Source organism: Echinops telfairi, unplaced genomic scaffold (genome assembly GCF_000313985.2).
Source record: "Echinops telfairi isolate 266 unplaced genomic scaffold, ASM31398v2 ScPeMD7_7424;HRSCAF=8462, whole genome shotgun sequence".
Lineage (NCBI taxonomy): Eukaryota > Metazoa > Chordata > Mammalia > Afrosoricida > Tenrecidae > Echinops > Echinops telfairi.
Genome location: NW_022111324.1, coordinates 25946985 through 25966638, shown reverse-complemented (window position 1 = coordinate 25966638; position 19654 = coordinate 25946985). Strand labels below are relative to the sequence as shown.

Sequence of the window (19654 nt, the reverse complement as noted above, 5' to 3'; positions counted from 1 at the left end):
GCTACGTATGTTATGGCATCTATAACAAAACATACGTCCTCCACTGGGAAGACAGAGGAGTCCATGCTCTCACACCCCAGGGGAATGTCTTCGATTGAGCTCCACTCAGACTAGAAGAAATCTCAGTTACAAGAAGATTCTCTACTTCTTGCTCAACACTTCTTCTCCATATACTAAAATATCTGGGGCTGATAGATCACATGAAGGCCCAACACAAGTCAATTTCTCTGGTACAAAGACGTCTTTGCTCAAAGACAACCAAACATAATATGGAAGAAGAGGCATTAAGTCCTACAGAATAGGGCTTAACTGGGGGGTGGGGGGTGGGGAAGGCAGTGAGGAGACTGGGTTAGCAAGTAAAAGATGTTTGGGTTGAGGTTGGATCCACACAGCTCACATTATGTTGTTGCTAGATGTCATCCAGCCGATTCTGACTCACAAGTGTGACTGCCCCTAAGGGTTTCCTTCAGCTGTAACCTTTATGGGACCAGACTGCTAGGACCCTCTCTCATATAGAAGACACTGGGTGGGTTCAAAGCGCCAACCTTTCAGTTAGCGCCCAGCTGTTTAAAGGCTGCACCACTGTGTCCCTTGTCAGTCCAAAGCATAGACTAGTAAAAATTTCCATGACATTTCTTTTTGTTCAAAATCACTCTTAATTACATAGATGCCACTGATGTACTTTTCCTCTGTCTGGTGATAACCTACCTTCTCCTACCTTCAAATGCCCCAAGTCCCATGTATGATTCAAAGCTACATTTGAATGTCACTTCATTCATAAAGCCTTCTTTGATCACTCCATCCAGAAATCATCTCTTCCTTCTCCACTTTCACAGAATTTCTCTCCTATGGCCCTCTCCCCTCTACTGCTCAGGCTGAGATATTCCAGGAGATATGCCATGGCTTCCTTGCTGGACCACAAGCTCCCAAAGCCCCAAAATCCATTGTGAGCTGTCCTATGAACATAATACGTTCCAGGGCACTTACTACTGTAGCTTACGCACACAGTATATGTGCTGGCTGACTTCCTAGAAGCTGCTAGAATGTTCCCGATCATGAAATGAGATGCTGCTAAAGGACGGTCACATGGGATGCCTTAGCTCCCTCAGAGAAGCTCCAGAGTGAGAGGAGATCTGTGGAAACCTCTTCAACCGTTAGCAAACAGAGGGAGGGTTCTAAGAAGGGGTTAAGTCTTTGGCTTCCGGGTACTTGGCAAGTGCAAAGGTCTGCTTCCGGGTTAGAGAGCAGTGCTTGGCCTACAGCACCCGGGTGTGTACTTCCTGAACAGAGGGTGTCACTCATCCTGTGGTGAATACAAAGGAAAAGGGGGCAGAGCATCTCACTCTGGAGAAGTGTGAAGGCCCCCACACACAAAAGGGTCCAGACTCCAATTTTCCTTTCTTTTTTAAATGGGGAAAAGCAATTTTCCTCCTCACTTTGAAACAACAAACCCAATGCACTCTGCAATACAGGCTGCCTTTCAGCCAAATGGCTAAACCGTGCAAGCAGAGTGCTAGAGCTGTCGCCACCAACACACCAAGAGCATGTTTTAAAAGACAATTACGTGAGCGATGTTAATCCACTTCTCGATGATTTTGGCGCGCTGCTGCGTTTTGAGCTCCTTGCCCCCCAGGATGGTGCTGACCACACACTTGGTGAGGGTGTTAAACTGAGAGATGGTAGCCCGGATCGTGGGAGCCAAGTGCTTGTTCTCCTTCTTATCCCTCCGAGACCAGATGCAGCCCAGGCAGTGGTGGGGCACCACCTTCCTGAACAGTTGCTGAAACAAAAAGGAACGGGTTTTAAGGAGCACACAGGCATTTCACGGCAAAGCAGGCACCCGGACACCGGCGCGCTGGGATTTGGTGAACAGACAGATCATCCTTGTAAGTCATTAATATACAAACTGATCCTGAAAGCCCACGTGCTCTTTTTGAACTTTGCTCAGCAGACCAAACGGAGCACCAGGACGAAAAGCAAAGCAAAGGGCTTAAGAAAACAGCGAAGCCCGGGTTGCGGGGTCAAGGTCTTGTCCGCGGTGTGTCATGGCACAGCGTGAATCAACCGTCATGCTGGCAGGTGCTCCGCGGACCCTTAGAAGGGACCCACAGAAGGGCAGAACACACACCGGGTGCTGGTGACACAATGCCCCCCCTTCTAAGGGACAGAGACAGGGGGCAGGCAGGTAGGAAAACCATCCCATGTCTGTCACTCAGGAAGAGGAAGAAAGGGCGGGTGAGCATCTGGTTTTTAAGGAAAGCCTCCATTTTCCTCTTGCGGGAGGGTGTGGGGAGGGGATTCAAAGAACTGTTGAGCAGATCAGATTGTAGCTGTGGCACCAATCCAGTGTGAGCTGTGTGAGGCTTCACATGACAGAGACCATGTGATGTCCTCCTAAGGGCTCACGTACACGTTCTGCTAGGGAAGCTCTGCCACTTTCTCAAGAGCGACACGTGACAAAGCACTAAACAGCTGTGATAATCCGCAACTGCGGCCTTTTCTTCCGCTGGTATTTAGCAACGCGGGCGGTGCTGGGAAACGTGGCTGACGTCATCAAACATGGACTGCTAACGATGACCGTCACACGCCACACGTGTAGGAAGCACACGTGGACACGAGCTGCCAGCCCCAGCCCCACGCGGATTCGGAGAATTGACTGCACCATGACTTCGACTCGGACCCCTTTACAATCCTCCAAATAAACAGCTGAGATCTTGAAATCTTCATGGGTCCAGAGGGAGAGAACCACCCCTGGAATGGGGCAGATTGGGTTTCACTAGGATTCGAAGTCTTGCTTCCCACCAATGTCCTGAGCTCCAAGTAAAAAGTGCCTTCAGGCAGCGTTGCTGTGAGAAGGGCTTTGGCTTGAATCATGCAGATGATGGCTTACAGTCCATTGAAAGGCTGCACTTGCAGGCAAAGCCTCTCTCCGGGGCTCCAAAAGACTTGGGTCGCAGGACCAGCCCCCCTCCCTGGGGACCACCAGCACACCCTCCCCGCGGTGGAAGCACAGAAGGGACACCCAGGCAGCCAGCACGTACTGCATCCATGTAGGTCAGCTGCTCCGCCACTAGGTCCTCTGAGAAGAACGTGAATTCCGCTGACCCAACCCCCTCCAGTTCCTCTTCCTCCTCCAGGCTGAAGGGCAGGGTACTGGGAAGCCCATCTGTTCAAGTATGGGAAATAAAAAATACATTTAGTATCTTGGTACCACTGTAGACGACCTCACTGACAGAGTCAAACTGAACTTCTTTCATTTAGGAAGGGCAGAGCAACGCCATCAGAAAACCCAATGGGAGAGAACGAAAAGCACAAACACTTGCAGTGGGATGGGGGTCGTGTTCCCAATCACTGCTTGCTCAGTGTCATTTTATTCGCGAGCCCTAGGACAAAGCCAGGTGAACCAAGACCCACAGAGACAAAGCAGGGGTTACATGTAGGGTGTTACCTGGAAACCCACTGCTCCTTGCTCTTGGAATTGGCTTCCAGGTAATTCTTAACTCCAGCCCATACTTCTTAAGAATGGGCCACCAAACAGCAAAGTCTGAAAGGTCTGGCTGGGCAGGAGAGCAGGGTAGGCGGTGGAGGATAGGATGGGCGCTTTTGATGTCAGAATTGCTAATGAAATCAAGAGTTCTCAAAATGTTTGGAGTGGCTTCCAGCTTACATCTGAAGTTAAGTCAGTGTGAGGTGTTGTCAAGTACTCGGAAGCTAACAGAAAGGTTGGTGGCTCGAACCCACCAGCCACTCTGGGGAAGAAAGCTTTCAGCCTTGGGTGAAAGCCTCCTACGGAGCAGTTTCACTCTGTCCTATATGGTCCTAGCGGTTGGAATTGACTCAGTTTGGGTTTGTTTTTAGTCTTAAATTCAATTTAGCCTTATTATAGATAAGGTCACCAATTAGCAAATTACACAGCCTGAATCAGTGAAAGGAGATCACTCCCAGGAGTTTAAATAAAGAGCAGACATACTGTAGAACTGGGAGATTGACAGCCCCCCCCCCCCCCATCCTCCTCCTCAGGTAGCTTTCCTGGGTCACTTCCCAAATGCACATCCCAGCTCTGTTTCCTGCCAACCCTCTTCTCAGGGGAGTGAGAAAAAATCTAGTTTCTTCGGTTTAATCTTACAATAAATTTAAAACATCTTGCTACTACACCCCCAGAATGTTTATATTTTTAAGCCTTTTCTCTTTCTTTGCATAATAACATACTCTCACGCAGGGAATCCAGGACAGATAAACCGCTCAGGACCAATAATGAGAGTAGAGATACCAGGAGGGGAAGGGGAAGGTGGGGGAGAAAGGGGCCACTGATCACAATGATCTACATATAGGCGGATGAACAACAGAAAAGTGGGTGAAGGGAGACACTGGACAGTGTAAGACATGGAAAAATAATAATTTATAAATTATCAAGGGTTTGTGTCGGAGGGAGGGAGGGACAGGGAGGGGGAAAATGGGGAGCTGACACCAAGGGCTCAAGTAGAAAGAAAATGTTTTGAGAATGATGATGGCAACAAATGCACAAATGTGCTTCACACAATGGATGTATGTATGGATTCTGATAAGAGTTGTACGAGCTCCCAATAAAATGATTTTTTAAAAATATATTTAAAAAAACATACTTTCAGGCATGTTGGAGCAAGATGAGGAGGCCTTTTCTGAACTTTGGAAGGGAAGAGGGTACAGAGAGTAGACCCTCTGTTGAGGCACCACACGGTGAGACAGGCCTAAAGACAAAGCCCTTCCCCGTCGGGTTAAGGATTCTGAAAGGAGTAGGGTTGGACTGTGATTGGAGAAGGTAGGAGGGGACCCAGCTAACGGCACACGTGAGAGAGGATCGTAAGCCAACTGCACAACTCGGGTCTTCTCTCATTCCGTGAAGGAATCAAAATTGTTAAATCCCAAACAAAAGTTCGAATGGGCCTCTCACTCCTCTTGCTAGCTCCTGGACCACCCACCAACAGATGACTGCATGGATTCCATTCCACCAAGTAGAAGAGAACTCCCCTTTGGGTTTCTGGGACTATAAATCTTTAAGGGAGTAAACAACCTCTTCTTTCTCCCACAGAGCCAATGATGGGTTCAAACCATTGACCTTGTGATTAACAGCTCCGTGCACAAGCCATTAGGCCACTAAGCTCCTTAACTACTCAATCAGTACTTGTATATTCCAGTCTGCCTGCAGCGCAGAGGCAGATCCACACTGTTGCGGATCCAGGAAGGCATGCGCCACGCCTTGACGGCTCACGCATTGCTGCAATGTCCACATCTAGTGGCTCTGCTCTGTGCCAGGACGTGGCTGGGGCTGAGGATTACAGGGTCCTTCCCCCTATGGTCTGGCGCCTGCCTTCACTGTGTCTGCTTTGGTGCACTCCCTGAGTTAAGTCAAATGACACTTTTGAAAAAGCATGTCGGAGAGCTAGCTAGGATCGGCACCTGGGTACCACACTCCAAAAACTCAATAATGATGCATGAATTTAATACACAGAAGGTACAGAGACGATTGATTTGAAATTCTAAACTTAAAGGGGGGAAAAAAAGTCATTCTTGGGTATAGCCTAAAACGCTTCCCAAAGCCAGGCAGCTCCCCTCGCCCCTGCCCCAGCCTGCCAAAGGAGCACTCCCTTCCAGTCCAGGGGCTGGGAACAATGAAGGACTGGTCCCACTGGCTCCCCAATTAGGCCTGGAGCCAGGGCAGCCCGTGGGGGAGCTGGGCTCCAACACCAACAGTCCAGCACAAAGGCAGGGGGGAGGCAGCTGGAGGAATGCCCCATATTCAAACATTCCCGGCACATGAAGTCATCTGAGATACGCAGTAGTTGGCAGCCAGCTCCTAAAGATGCAACAGCCTCATTAGTCCCAAAGGCACTAAAAAAACCAACAGGTACTATTTGGAATTGCTGATTTTTTTTTTTTTTTTGCGCCATGCAGCTTTCCTTATCAGTGTTGGGGAACCATTTCCTCTCCTTCAGTAGGAAATGAGGCCTCATTTCAGGGAAATGCCTGCCAGGAGGGGGACTCCAAGTGGGTCAGCCACCATGGCAACCTCACCCAGCACAGCAGGGAGGCAGAAGTCTCATGCTGGGAGCCTGTCCTACGGCTCAGCTCCAGCTCTGGCTTTCTTTAAGCCCTGGTGATTCTGAGCACCCTGTGACCTGCAGTGGTGGCCCTTCCTTTGTCCTTGAAAACAGGACAGAGGATTCCTCAAATAGGAAAAACACAGCCTCGGGAACTTCCTTTAATGAAGCCTGTACGAGGCTCAATGACTGTCATCTGCCCTGGCAGGGGACAGAGGGCAGAGATGCTTCCTATGCAGAATGAAACTACCTTTCGCAAGCTTGTGTGAGGGCAGGGGCAGAACTCAGTGTTGGTCCTGACCTGCTGACTAGGGACCCGCCATTTGTGCTGGGTTTTCATTTGAGAGGAAGTAGCAGCCATTGGGTTATTCAAAAAAGAAGAAAAAGCAACTCCTGCTAACAATGGCACCTCTGGGCAAGGGGAGGTAAAACATCAGGGGGACAGGAGCCCTGGAAGAGTCCTCCATGTCTGTGGACCACCATTTGCTCATCTGTAACTGGACGGAACTAAGTGGTCTTGAAAACCCCATTCTTTGCTCTGAGACACTCAGATGGAGACGCCGTAAGAACTGGACACCCACACCCGTCCTCCAACAACTTGGCCTTCTCCAGGAAAGCAAGGTCTCTTATCTGACTGGCAGAACAAGTCCAGGAGCTCAGCGATGAGAGCCGAGCTCTTGCCCTGGGAAGATTCCAGTACTTACTGTCCGTTTCCACCTCTTGCTTCTGAAACTGCTCCAGGAGATTGTGTGCTCTTCTCTCGGGGTCAGAGCCCGGCATCATCCGTTTGAGATATTCCAACAGTTTCTGCAAGCAGGGGAACTGAGGGGGCTCTCGGAAGTCTTCGGCGCATTGGTCAAGCCAAGCCCGCAGGATTGAGGCAATTGCACTAAAAGAAATAGAGAATCTTGTCACCCCAAGGGCTGAGGACTCTCCAGCAAGTGCTACCCCGGCAGCTTCCAGGACATGGGTCCCAGAGCCCCTGACAGTGTCGGTGAAGCGCAAGCACTGGAAACCAGCTGACGAGCGCTCTTCTTCTGAAGGATAGGGGTTGAGGAATGGAGAGGCTGGTGGTGCGGTCTGTTTGTTTGTTCTTTTTTTAAAAAAGGATGCAAATTTTGGAAGAATCCATATAGGCCAGAAAAATACAGAGAGCAAAAGAAGATGTATAAGTCTTGAAGCAACTTCAAAGAAATCTGAGTTATGGGGTTTCCAATTCTGAAAGTGTTCAAACCAGAGACCACAAAATCCACCATACTAATATTTTAGGAAATAACCGACTGCAATTAGGCCCTAAATCCATCTGATGAAAGGAAGTATCTGATGCCAGGGGCTTGGAGGAGAGCAAATGCTTTGAGAATGATGAGGGCAATGCATGTACAAATGTGCTTTACACAATTGATGTATGTGTGGATTGTGATAAGAGTTGTATGAGCCCCTAAAAAACGATTTTTAAAAAATTTTAAAAAGAAAGGAAGTATCTGAGTTTGCAAAAGATAACTGCATAAATTTGATTTTACCAAGCTCACTACAGTTTCTCTCTCTCTCTCTCATATACATATATGAGAGCAAAATTATCCTTTTGCTCCTCAAAATACAAAAGGAGAATATGCTTCATGTTTGAGAAAGAGCATGGGCAGAGAAGTTAGGACTTGGGAAGACAGTTATGGGGGAGAAAAGCTTCCTGAGCAAATCCCCCTGAAGGCGATTTCCCCCAGACTGCCTCTGAGGGTCACACGCAGGGTCCCCCTTGTATGAAACAAGGTCACGCGGCAAAGAAAGAGTCCAGGTCCTTGTGGGTAGGCAGCCCTCCCAGACACACTGCTAGTAACACAAGGTTGTCGTCTTTAGGTTAGGAGCCGCTTCCTAACCCTCTGTCTTGGGGCAGAGACAAAGAGCGGAGTGATAGGAGGATAAAATGCTTGGAGTGCTATTATCCCAAGCTTCATATTCGAAGAGGGCTTGCACACAGTGCTGGGTCAGGCGCATGACTGGGGGCCCTGGTGATGAATGCAGCACTTGGTTGTCTCCACAAACAAACATGAAACCTTCACTGCCAGCGAGTCAATTCTGACTCATAGCAAGCCTACAGGGCAGACTAGAACTGCCCCCATGGGTTTGGGAGACTGTATCTCCTTACAGGAGTAGAAAGCCTCATCTTTCTCCTGAGAAGAGGCTGGTGGTATCAAACTGCTGACCTTCTAACAGTGCAGTGGATAACCCACTGTTCCACCAGGGCACCAGTTGTCTCCAGAAGCAAGAGGTATTCATTGATGACGATGGCTGGAGATGACAGGAATTATAAACTAATCAATGTATGTTTCAACAGCATTGGAAATCCTTCTCATAACTAAAACCTAACCAGCTGACCCAAACTTTTCTATGGAGAATTTAATTTTTATTTTCTTTTAGCAAATATAAAAACTCCAGAGCAGCGGTTCTCAACCTAAGGGTCATGACCCCTTTGGAGGTCCAAGGAGCCTTCCACAGGGGTTTCCCGATTCATAACAGTAGCAAAATGACAGTGATGAAGTAGCAACGAAAATCATGTTATGGTTGGGGTTCACCACCACCTGAGGAACTGTCTGAAAGGGTCACAGCGATAGGAAGGTTGAGAACCACTAGTACTGATGGTGAGTGATTACCCAACTCATTTGAAAAGTGAGTTAACCAATGGGGGGGGGGGGGAGAAAGTGTTCTAAAGTTGATTGTGGCAATGACTGGACCACTCTTCTTGACAGGACTGAACTATTGACTTGTGCGATATGTGCTGATAAAACTGTTAAAGACAAAACTCTAAAGTAAACTAGAAGTCCCTGTTACCCATCGATCTGCAGGCTGTTTTCACGGGGCACACCTCCTGACTTCACACCCAGGAACTCAGAGAGAGGCATAAATATGCCAACGTTCATTTAACACTTGACCTTGGGAAGCGAAGTACAAACAGAGGTCGACTTGCGAGCAGTTTTCTGCAGCTGTGGACACCACGGCATTTAGATCGGCGATACACACATGCATGCCTACACATCCAAATTGAACGGTATCAAGTCATGAGAGTTGAAATGAAAAACCGTAGAAATAATTCACACACTCTCCATCTTTAGATTAAACAAAACAAACACTCCATTCCCTTCCAGAACACGAGGGGAAAAAATGGTCTGCACTTCTCAAATGAATTAAAAACATGAAAACAATGAAATCAGTGACCGTATATTTTTTTAGGACACACACACACACAGCACTCATTATTTCCCCTTTCTTCACTGAGACCAAATATCGTGAATTGAAAAAGAAAATGATGGTGAAACATTCTAATGCGTGGTTTGTAGAAAGAGTGACATTCTCTGTGCTTAGACGTGGGTCCTAGAACTGCTGTGAACCGTTGGACAGAGAGAGGCACGCTGGAAAACCTGATATTTATGCACATCGGGCTGACTCTCACAAAAGAACAGTTTGCACTTCTCAATTCAGACCACACGGTAATTTTAAAAAAATGAACATTCTAACAGATAAACAACCCAGTGACTCCTCAGTGTTTCATGGTGTAAAAGAACAGAAATTCAAAATTGCAGGTATATGACAGTGATATTTACATATCACTTACTTCTTTGCCTCCCATAATTGGCAGTTTTAAAATTAGTATACAACTCTACTACTTAGTGGGGGGGAGGGGGAGAGGTAAATACTATAAATACCCAAAAACTAACAAAGCAAAATGCCTGCTTCTATTACATTCTAAGTCCGTCCTCATGACCTTTTGTTAACAGTTTGGTTTATCTCCTTTTAGACTTTTCTGTGGATGTAAATTATATAGATATAAACACTGCAGCTGTGCCGATTCCAACTCATAGCAACCACACAGAACGCGAGAGCTGCTCCCTAGGGGCTCTGAGGCAGTCAATCTTGATGGAAGCAGACTGCCTCGTTTTTCTGCCCTGGGGTAGCTGGTGGGTTCAAACCCCAGCCCTGTACTTGACCCACTGCAGCACACACACACACACACACACACACACACACACACACACACAGTACAAAGGAACTTCATCAGTTTTGTGGGAAGAGAGAAGATAAGATTACAGAATTTTTCCATGAAATGTTTAAGCCCTTTCACAAATACGTATCTTAACTACATCATCATGATTTTTTCACTTACAGTTAACTAGATCTGCTTTATTTATTTCTTTAACCTATATTGTAATGTGAGTGACAGTCTACTGAGAAAATTAGTTTTCCATGAACTTGTTCATACATAATTTGATTCGTGAAATTAATTGCAATCCCCCTCAAATGTTTTAAGTCATTAAAAACAGCAAGCTCCCACAATGTAGAAGGTACTCATGCCACCTCCTCCCTGTGCGTCCCACTTCCGCTCCCCCTTCTTTCCTCTCCTCCCGCATCCTCAGTTCATCCCTGGGCTGTCCCTCACAGCACATAATCGGTATCAGAATGCATCTGCCGAAGGACAGGCGTTCACGTTCTTCTCAGACTCTCACGAGGACAGGGGCAGGGGTGTACTCTGGTTCACTTCTGAGTACCCGTGTGAGGGTTTCTGCAGGCGAACTGCAGCACTTCCTCCCACGAAAAGTAGCAGCCTTGGGAGTTTGAAAGAGAACCCTGAGTCCCTCGGAGACTTGACCTTGGACACACATTTTGTTCTCCTCCAGCTGAGACTTATGGGCCGCTCATTTAAGCTCATTTAACTGTCGGGACCGTGCATTTCCCACAGCTTAGCCCAAGGACTTTGAGCTCACCAGACACGGAACTAGCTGGGAAAGCGGGGTAGCATTTTCCCATACAAGAGAAATGAACGGAGAGGAGAAAGCAGGAGAGAAGACAACGGCGAGAGAAACCCGCCTGCAGACACGGCTCGGTCTAGTGCACGCTGCAGACCCCGGCCTCCTATCAGCAGTGCGCACGGGCATGCCAGCGCCTTTCTGGATGGCCTGGACACGCGCCCAGAGCACACAGTAGCTTTATGTTCCCCAGTCCTGGGAAGAAACTAAGCAGGAGATACAACTGTGAAACTTTCAAGGTTTCAAAAAGGGAAACAATGCACAAGGGAGACCCACGACAGAGAGAACCTTGGCGGTGACTGGTCCAGGGCCGTCCAGTCTTAACCTTCCCGCTCTGTCCCTGGCATCTACCCACATCCCGGCCAGGACAGAGTGCCCGGACAGGAAGGAAGGATCACAGGCCCACCAGCAGGGCAAGAGAAATCCAGTCTCTCCTCATCCTCTTCAGCATTTGTTTTTTTGAACTTGGCTACCAGTGCTGGGGTGGGTGGGACCTCACTGTTGTTTCGATTTGCATCTCTTTGATGGGTAGTAGTCACGTTTTTTCCATCCTACGTTGGTTTGTTTGCTTTTTGATCTTTAATCATTTTATTGGGAACTCTTACAGATATCACAACATTCCACAGTTCCTTCACATCAAGCAGAATTGTACAACTGCTCTGACAATCAGTTTCAAAAGATTTTCTTTCTTCTTGAACTCCTAGATACCAGCTCCCCTGTATGCCCTCCCTTGCCCACCCTACCCCAGGAACCCTTATTATTTTTTTCCCTTCAATAGTTTTTTGTTTTTGTTTTGCCATATCTCACACAATCCAGTATATCCATCCACATACAGTTCTGCTGTCTGGTCCCATCGAGTGGGGTTAGACAGTCATCAATCTTCTTCCTATGTTTGTTGGCCACCTGGATATCTCTGACGGACTGTTCAAGTTCCCTGGCCATGAGAAGAAGAAGACGAAGAACGGGGAATCTGGTTTGCAGTCACATGGACGGGGAGAAGCTACGTGCTGTGCACCGGACGGAGGAAGAAGCCCCGCTGTACCACCTGAAACGAGGGACGCCAAGGCCCTCCACCGACCCCTACCTGCCTTCATCCAACTGACCGCACGGCGTAACGGCAACAGGACGCCTTGAGAAAGAAAGAAACCTAATGTTTTAGGAGCCTTACGACCACTTGTCCTAAATCACAGGAGGAAGCGATTGAAAAGGGTAAAATGTACCAAAACTGGTAAAACGGGGTACCAGCTCCCGTTCCCACCCCCCACAAAAAAAGTTCTATCAGCACTTGAAAATCAACTCCAACTCTGTGGCACACGCCATAGAAAGTGCCGGCCTCTGTTTTCCAGAGCAACGCCTGGAGGGTCAGGGCAAACCCTGATCCCAGCAGGAGGTGGGGCTGAGCAAGCAGGCGGGATACCAGCAAGGGCGAGCACAGTGTCGCTGGCTGTGGGAGAAAGATGGCATGCACACTCTCCACGAGGCCCTTTCTAAGACTTCCCTTGTAAGGAAACGGCCCTGGGTAGAATTAATTCACTAACGACCCTAGGGTTTATTGAGCAGCCCTTACTTTCCAGAGTCACAAAAGCGCAGTATTTGTGTGATGAGTCTGGGGTCTCCAGGGATCATTTAACCACAGAGGGAGCTCATCAGCGCAGGCTGCAGGTAAGGTGCAGCACCTCCGTGAGGGAACAACGTTTAGGGGTGAGCAGGAGCTAGCTGGGTCAGGTCTGCAGGGCAACAGCAGCAGGTCATTTGCAGAGGTGCGGACGGAAGGGAACACGTCCCAGGTCATAGGAAGACCTGTGTGAAGACTGGAAAGCAGAGGAGCAGAGCGCGGTACATTTTGCCAGACTAAGTTTTATTTCTCGACCAATCATAGACTTCACTCAATGACCCTGGTAAGAAGACACTAGACTAGTGGGTCTCAACCTTCCTAACGCCGCGACCCTTTAATACAGTTCCTCGTGTTGTGGTGAACCACCCCCACCAACCATAACATTATTTCCATTGCTACGTCATCACTGTAATTTTGCTACTGTGATGAAGCAGGGCGACCCCTGTGAAAGAGTCATTCGACCCCCAAAGGGGTCGTGACCCACATCTTGGGAACCGCTGCACTACACAGATCACCTGGGTTTAAAGGTTTAAGAAGCGAGTGCAAGATAGCTGGCGACTCTCAGGGGCCCTCAGGCACGCAGCACAGAAAGATGTCCCGAGACAAGGCTTTAGGCTGCTGCTTTGTTAACCGACAGCTTTTTCCTACACGCAGAGAGGGTGGGTAAGTGTAGTGAACCACGTTAAAACCCCACAGGTGTCAAAATCCTCCTGAGAATTTAATAAAATGTGTAATCAAAATGTTTCTAAAGATGAAGTCATTTCCCCCACAATATGTACCTAAAGGAACAGTCTCATGATTTTAAAAAAAAAGCACAACACTGTCCATTTAGAGCATCTTTTCCTCCCCAGAGTCCATTTTAGAAACAATTGTTCGTTATACTTTATTATCAATAGGTGATAAGATATGAAACCATTTTTCAAAAGCAGTGAAGGGGTTTTCCTGTTTTAGGACATTCTCGTGCTTTCTTATAGGGCTAACAAAAAGGTAAGAAGATCTATGTAGCGGGTGGGCCTTTGAAATGATGTGGTATCTGCCCTCTGCGTGGCCCTGCAGGTGAGAGCGAGTGCTCTCTGCCCCACAGACAAAGGCAAAGTGAACCTGGACGCTGCCTTTGAGCTGGCACCCCCACCCTGGTCTAGTGACTCTGAACCGTTTTCCCCAGTTTCTGGAAGCGTTGCCCAATAGAGAGCACCCCTAAGACCTTGGGCAAGATGGTTTCCCTGGTGCAAAAGAAGAAAGGAAGGTGCAGAGAGATCGTTTGTTTTGTTTTTCCTTGCTTTAAACTGAACAAGGCTTGGGAAGGAGGAAAGCTGATGCGCTAGATGGATCAAGGTCATCTTGTGCTTTGCTGTGAACATTTTTAGTTCTAAGCACCGGGCTTTGAACTGGTTTGAGCCAGTTGAGCCATTGGCCAACAAAACGAAATCAGAAGAGAATCAAGCTTTTAAAATGTGGGGGAAGCTTAACGATAACTGGAATGGGAAACGATTACAGGTCAAAGCCCAGGAATGAGAGACTCGGAAAGGCATAGGCGTCCACGCCTGAAAGGAGAGTCTGCACTATTCCCAGGACTGCAGAGGGCAACCCACATTCAAAGCAACCTTCTTTGCATGGGCCTCTCATGTTCCTGACACTGCCCAGCCAGAGGTCTACAAAGAACATACTAACGACCCCCTCTTTTTTTCTGAGAGGGAAATTAAGTTTCCATTATCATTTTTCCCTTTCCAATTATTGTTCTAACCCACCTATATTTTCAAACATTTGAGCCCATTCTGGTTGTTTCATGACTGAACTAGGAAGAACCAGTTCCAGGTCCTGACGATGGATGCGGAGGGATTGGAATACCGGGAGGGCATGGGAAAGACCTTTGAGGAAGGGTCCCGGAAGTAGACGTAAACTGAACTAGAGTCAGAGCTGAATACTGAGAGCAAAGGATAAGGCAGTGATGCCAGTGAGGGGCTGCAAGGCAGTTAAAAAGTGGACAGGACACCCCAAGGCAAGGATGAGGAAGAAAGGATTATGATAAAACGGATACACAGGGAGATCGAGTAAATATCGAGGCATAAAAGGAAGGCCAGAGTAGGGTATAGAGACCCTAACCAGGTCCCCAATGTCCCCCTGTCATCTGAAGGTACATTTTCAGAAATGAAACAAGACTACAGTACATACACAAGAGCCCTAATGGCTGAGGAGGTGACATGTTGGCGCTCACCACAAGGCCAGCAGGTTCAAACCACCAGCTGCTCTGCAGGAGACAGAGCACACTTCCTACTCCCGTAAAGAGGTGCGGTCTTGGAAACCCACAGGAGCAGTTCTACCCTCTCCTTACGGCAGTGAGTTTGTTAGTTAGTGGATTGATTCGGCATAGAAGGAACCATGGTGCTGTAGTGGGTTACGCAGGGAGCTGCAAAGCCAAAGCCAGCAGTTTGAACCCGACTTTGGGAAACAGATGAGGGGGTCTGCTCCTGCAAAGATTCACTGCCCGGGAAACCCAAGGGGTCGTTCCGTTCTGCCCTATAGGTCCCTGTGAGGCTGAATCAACTTGCAGCAGTGAGGTTGGCTTTGGAGTTTGGGTATGGAACATAGACATATAAACCAAAAAATTGGTAATTAAATAAATGGATATTGGATGGGGGATACCAAATTTCTAATATCACGTCAGCAAACTTTATTCAGTATATAACAGAGTTCCACAAGAAAAGGGGGGAAAGCTAAGAGAGATCATAAATGCCTATTTTTCATGAGCAGTATAACCAATGTGACAAAGTGCACAGTCTCTAGAGTCAGACTAACTAGGATTCTGGTTCTGTAGCTTGCTAACTATAAAATAACCTCCCCATTTATAATATGGAATCATACACCCCTCTCCAAAGAGTCAATGTGAGTCCTGAAAGAGATCATTTAGGTTAAGTATTTAGAAGAATTCTCAGAATATAATATGTGCTCAAAATCTATGAGCTAATTTTATTATTCAAGGACTACAGTCTGTTAGACTAAGGACAGGAGGAACTGTATGTATATCAACACTCTAGTTGATAAACTTGCTTTCTATAGCAGCAGGGGATAACAGGTCTGATACTGCTATAAATAGATACTAAAATTGAATAATTAAATAACTGGATACTGGATGGTAGGCACCACCAGGTTTCTATTAAACTGGGAATTTGCATATAGGCAAGGAGAGGTAGCTACGTTGATCTATATGGACTAGAATTGTATATATCAATAAAAACTCAGATTTAATGTTGATGAAGATGATTATATACAGGATTACTTGCAGATGTGGTAGTGTATGTATATATATACTTCCTTGCTTTATCAGTGTGAGGCCCTAAAAGGAGTGACGCCCTAGTAGCAATGAGTACACTTAGTGCCCAATCTTGGTTTCTAAAACCATTCTCCAATAAGAGGGGCCAGTGCTCTTAGCAAAATGGCTAAATCTAGGGCTGGCACAAGAAATATAAATGATGAATCGGGAGCATCTTTTAGTGCAAAAAGAATAAGAAAGTGCTCAAAAAAACAAATAAAACTAAAACCCCCACAACAATGGGAGTATGTCAAGGTGACACTGAAGCCAACAGAAGAGCTCCCAATGACCCGAGTTACAATAATCTGAGCAACAAAATAAAGTAGCATTGGCTTATACACCAACATTAAAAAGTAATAAAAGCTCATGTGATCCACTAATCTACTAAGTTGTTTCCATGCATCTTTGATTTTCTTTACTCTTCTTTCCTCCAGATAAGGAGAGACCAATAGTTGTACCTTGCACGGCCTCTCATGAGTTTTTAAGACTCTGGTCACTGCTCACCAAAGCAGAACGGAGAACACTGTCTTTGTGGATCATGCTATGCTAATTAGCATGATCCCCTGAGACTGTTAGTCCCCTGAGACTATGGTCCTAAGCTCCTAGGCCCAGTGACTCATTCCTTATGGTGTTAATTATGCCTAAGAAGCTTTCATAACTTTGGCCCCTGTATGGTCCACCACCATCATGGATATATTTGCAGCAGGCTAAATTAACCTGGGCCAATATCCTCTCTCAATTCTATTCATAATCAAGAGTACACCCTACTCTTCCTCCCCATGAACATCAATCTCCATGGCCCTGAGACCAGAAGAACTAGATAGTCCCTGGCTACCACTACCAACTGCTCCAAACTGGATCATATTTGAGAAGGTCCTGCACAGAGTGTGAGAGATAAATTGAGCAAATCTCAAAATCACAATGAAGACCAGGTTAACTGGTCTGGTAAAGACTGATGGAACCCTGGAGTCTCCTTTCAGGTCTGGAAATGAACTTGCCCCCATGACTCAATGTTTAGTCAAGCAATAGACATGTCTATACAAAACCAAACTCACGGCCATGGCATTGATTCCAACTCATGGTGATCCTATCGGACAGCGTAGAACTGCCCCTGTGGGCTTCCAAGACGGCAGCTCTGCACAGGAGTAGAAAGTCTCATCTTCCTCCCATAGGCTGCCAGTGGCTTTGAATTGATGAGTTGTGGTTCACAGCCCAATACTTAACCACAAGGCCACCAGGGGAGAACAATAACACGCAGGAGGTTATTGTTAGGATAACCCACCATCGTAGAATAAATACTCCACCCTGGGCGAGCAGAGGGAAACAGCTTCCTAGGGACAAAGCCCAGCGGTTCGGGAAGGAGGAATGAAACGGAAAGTACAGGGAGGAAGGATTCCAACAGCACCTTGTCAGGATGCATAATTCTTGAATGGAAAATGGATCTGTAAGCCTTCACAATTCACAAAAATGTTTTTTCAAAATTCGTGTCTATGAATCCACACCAACTGAGTGTGACGGGGATTAAGTAAAACCAATAAAGTCAAGTCTCCTATGCAAAAGAATTCCAAATAAATTATGTAAACCCCTTATTATCATGTACATACGATGTAATAGAGGGCCATAACCACCATTCTGTATGAAAGAATATATAAATAAAAAAAAAATATATATATATATACATACACACACACACATATAAATGTACAGTGAAGAAACCTGACAAACACTTCAGCCAGGTGATCGAGATCAACATGGACAGGCATAAATCATGTGCACAGTGCGTGCCCTGCATATGACGTAATGAAAATGGCGCTGGGCCTCGACACTCCTCTCAAACATCCATAAACTCAGTCGAGTTGAGAAAAACATCAAAATAATAATATCAATACACAGGCATCTTTCAAAAAAATGAGAGAGTTTCAAAAAGTCTGCGGAAATTTTCCACAATCTTCTCCTTCCATTTTCCATGGACTTTTTGAAGCCCTCTTGTACCGGAAGAGAACTCCTCAAAACTATCAAGGTCTCACACACAAGGGAAATCTGAGACTGTCCCAGCAAAAGGGACATGTAAGGAGACCTGACAATTACATGTCACTTGGTACAATTGATGGTAACCCCAAATACCAAAGGATCCTAGGTAGAAACTCATAAATCCCGGGTCACTCCGGGGATGGTGTGTCAGCATCCACTGGCTGTCGCGAGCATAGCATGGTGACTTAGGGTGGTACAGCATGTGAGAAAGTGCACCGGAGGCACATGGGGATTCTCTTCTGTAGCTGTTGGAGTTTTCTGTAACTCTAAAACTGCTTCAAAAAGTAAGTCTAAGGGAAATATTTCCATGTTTATCAGAAAAAGAGGTGGAGGCCACATCAGTGGGTGATGCCCTTCCTTATCCGGGCTTATGGGCTATAGCACAAAGGCTTTCAGTGTCGCGACATTGCTGGTTTTCTTTGTCTTGCTTTTCTGTAAAAGGGGTAGGCAGTAGGCTAAGGAAGCCTCGGAGGCTATGAGAGGTTACAGTTGATCAAGGTGAATACCTCTTTCACTTATTCACAGCCTGACCTTGCTCACGTTCCTTAACCTATGTCTCAGCTTTCTCATCTATAAAACGCTAATAATGAGCGGTATTGTGAGAATTTTAAAATAATAGACAGTACTTAACAAGAACTGCTGCTGCTAGCCTTCAATGAACTCTATTGTAACTAGCCAGGGGACATTGCCTGCTCACCAAAGTGTTTTCTCAGAGACCTCCAGAACGCGTTAGTTCTAATTCTGCACAGTGCAAGGAGGGAGTTTTCCTTTCACGATATAAATAGGCCTACTGAGGCCTCCTGGGCATTCACCCTGACAGCGGAGTTTCCCTTGGAAGTGGCGGATGCTCTAAGTCACCAAGAACAGGAAGCAAACCCAGAGTGGGTCCTACCCCCTGCGTTCCTCGCTTCCTTCACCCATCTCCTTCCTCAGGAAGCAAGTTTAACTCCCACCTTTCTACCAGCTGTTTGGGGACCTTGCTCGGGGTGCCCATCCAATAATAAATCAACAGCTAGCTTGAATCACAGATTGCAGGAAATCGACCCAAAGTGAAAGATTTCAGAATACAAGAATCCAAACCATTAGTCACAACAACGATGATATCATCTCTTTCTTCATGTCTGAAGTATTTTATCAGGCTACTCGAGAGAGGATATTGGGAAGGGTGGGTCACAAGCCATTTGAGGTTACAATGTTTTGTTTTTTCTTTTAGATAACCCATTTCACGATGGGATCATATTTCACTTTAAATTCTTCGTTGATAAAAATGTTTTCGTTCATGGCATGCATGCTGAATCATTGAGTGCCTCTGAACTGAGTGTGTGTGCCCTGGACTCCTCGACAGTCGGGATAGGATTGGTGGGATATATATACCCCACTGGCCTCTGGATCACTTGTTTCCCTGGGAGTCCTGTTCTAGGTTGGTGGGATCCACACACCCCTACAAGGATGCACTCCCTCACATACGATAGCCTCTGAAAACAGGAACTTGCGGGGCAGGACCATTTCTTCCATTTCAAGTGAGGGATGCAGCTCCTCTCCTCACAGCCGCCCATGCGGTCAGCGGACGGAAAGCAGCTTCCCCGTGGACCTGAGAAGAGGAGCTACACATCGTGGAAAGGTTTTCCCTGGAAGCCCAAGAGCAAAATGGCAAGAAGCTCAGTTGGTGGAGTCCACTGGACCGCAGTTCAAGCGGCAGCTCAGGCTGTTAGCCAGCTGTTGGATCTTCACTGAAGAACCTAAGGCCGATGTACGTGCCAGTGAAGTGAAGGCACACGCTCACAGCCTATTGTTGGCGGCAGAGAAGAGACCGATGTAAAGGGCCTAT

The 19654-nt window shown here is 46.8% G+C and overlaps 1 protein-coding gene across 2 annotated transcripts in view; it reads right to left on the bottom strand.

The window, feature by feature from the left end:
• Positions 1-19654, bottom strand: part of RGL1 (ral guanine nucleotide dissociation stimulator like 1) — a 362525-nt gene that overhangs the window by 47556 nt on the left and 295315 nt on the right. For both annotated transcript variants that reach the window (XM_045297937.1, XM_004706678.4), the window contains 3 exons: positions 6782-6966; positions 3042-3166; positions 1565-1780 (listed from right to left, as the gene is read on the bottom strand). In XM_045297937.1, coding sequence (XP_045153872.1) covers positions 1565-1780; positions 3042-3166; positions 6782-6966 — 526 coding nt within the window. The remainder of the gene's footprint in view (positions 1-1564; positions 1781-3041; positions 3167-6781; positions 6967-19654) is intronic.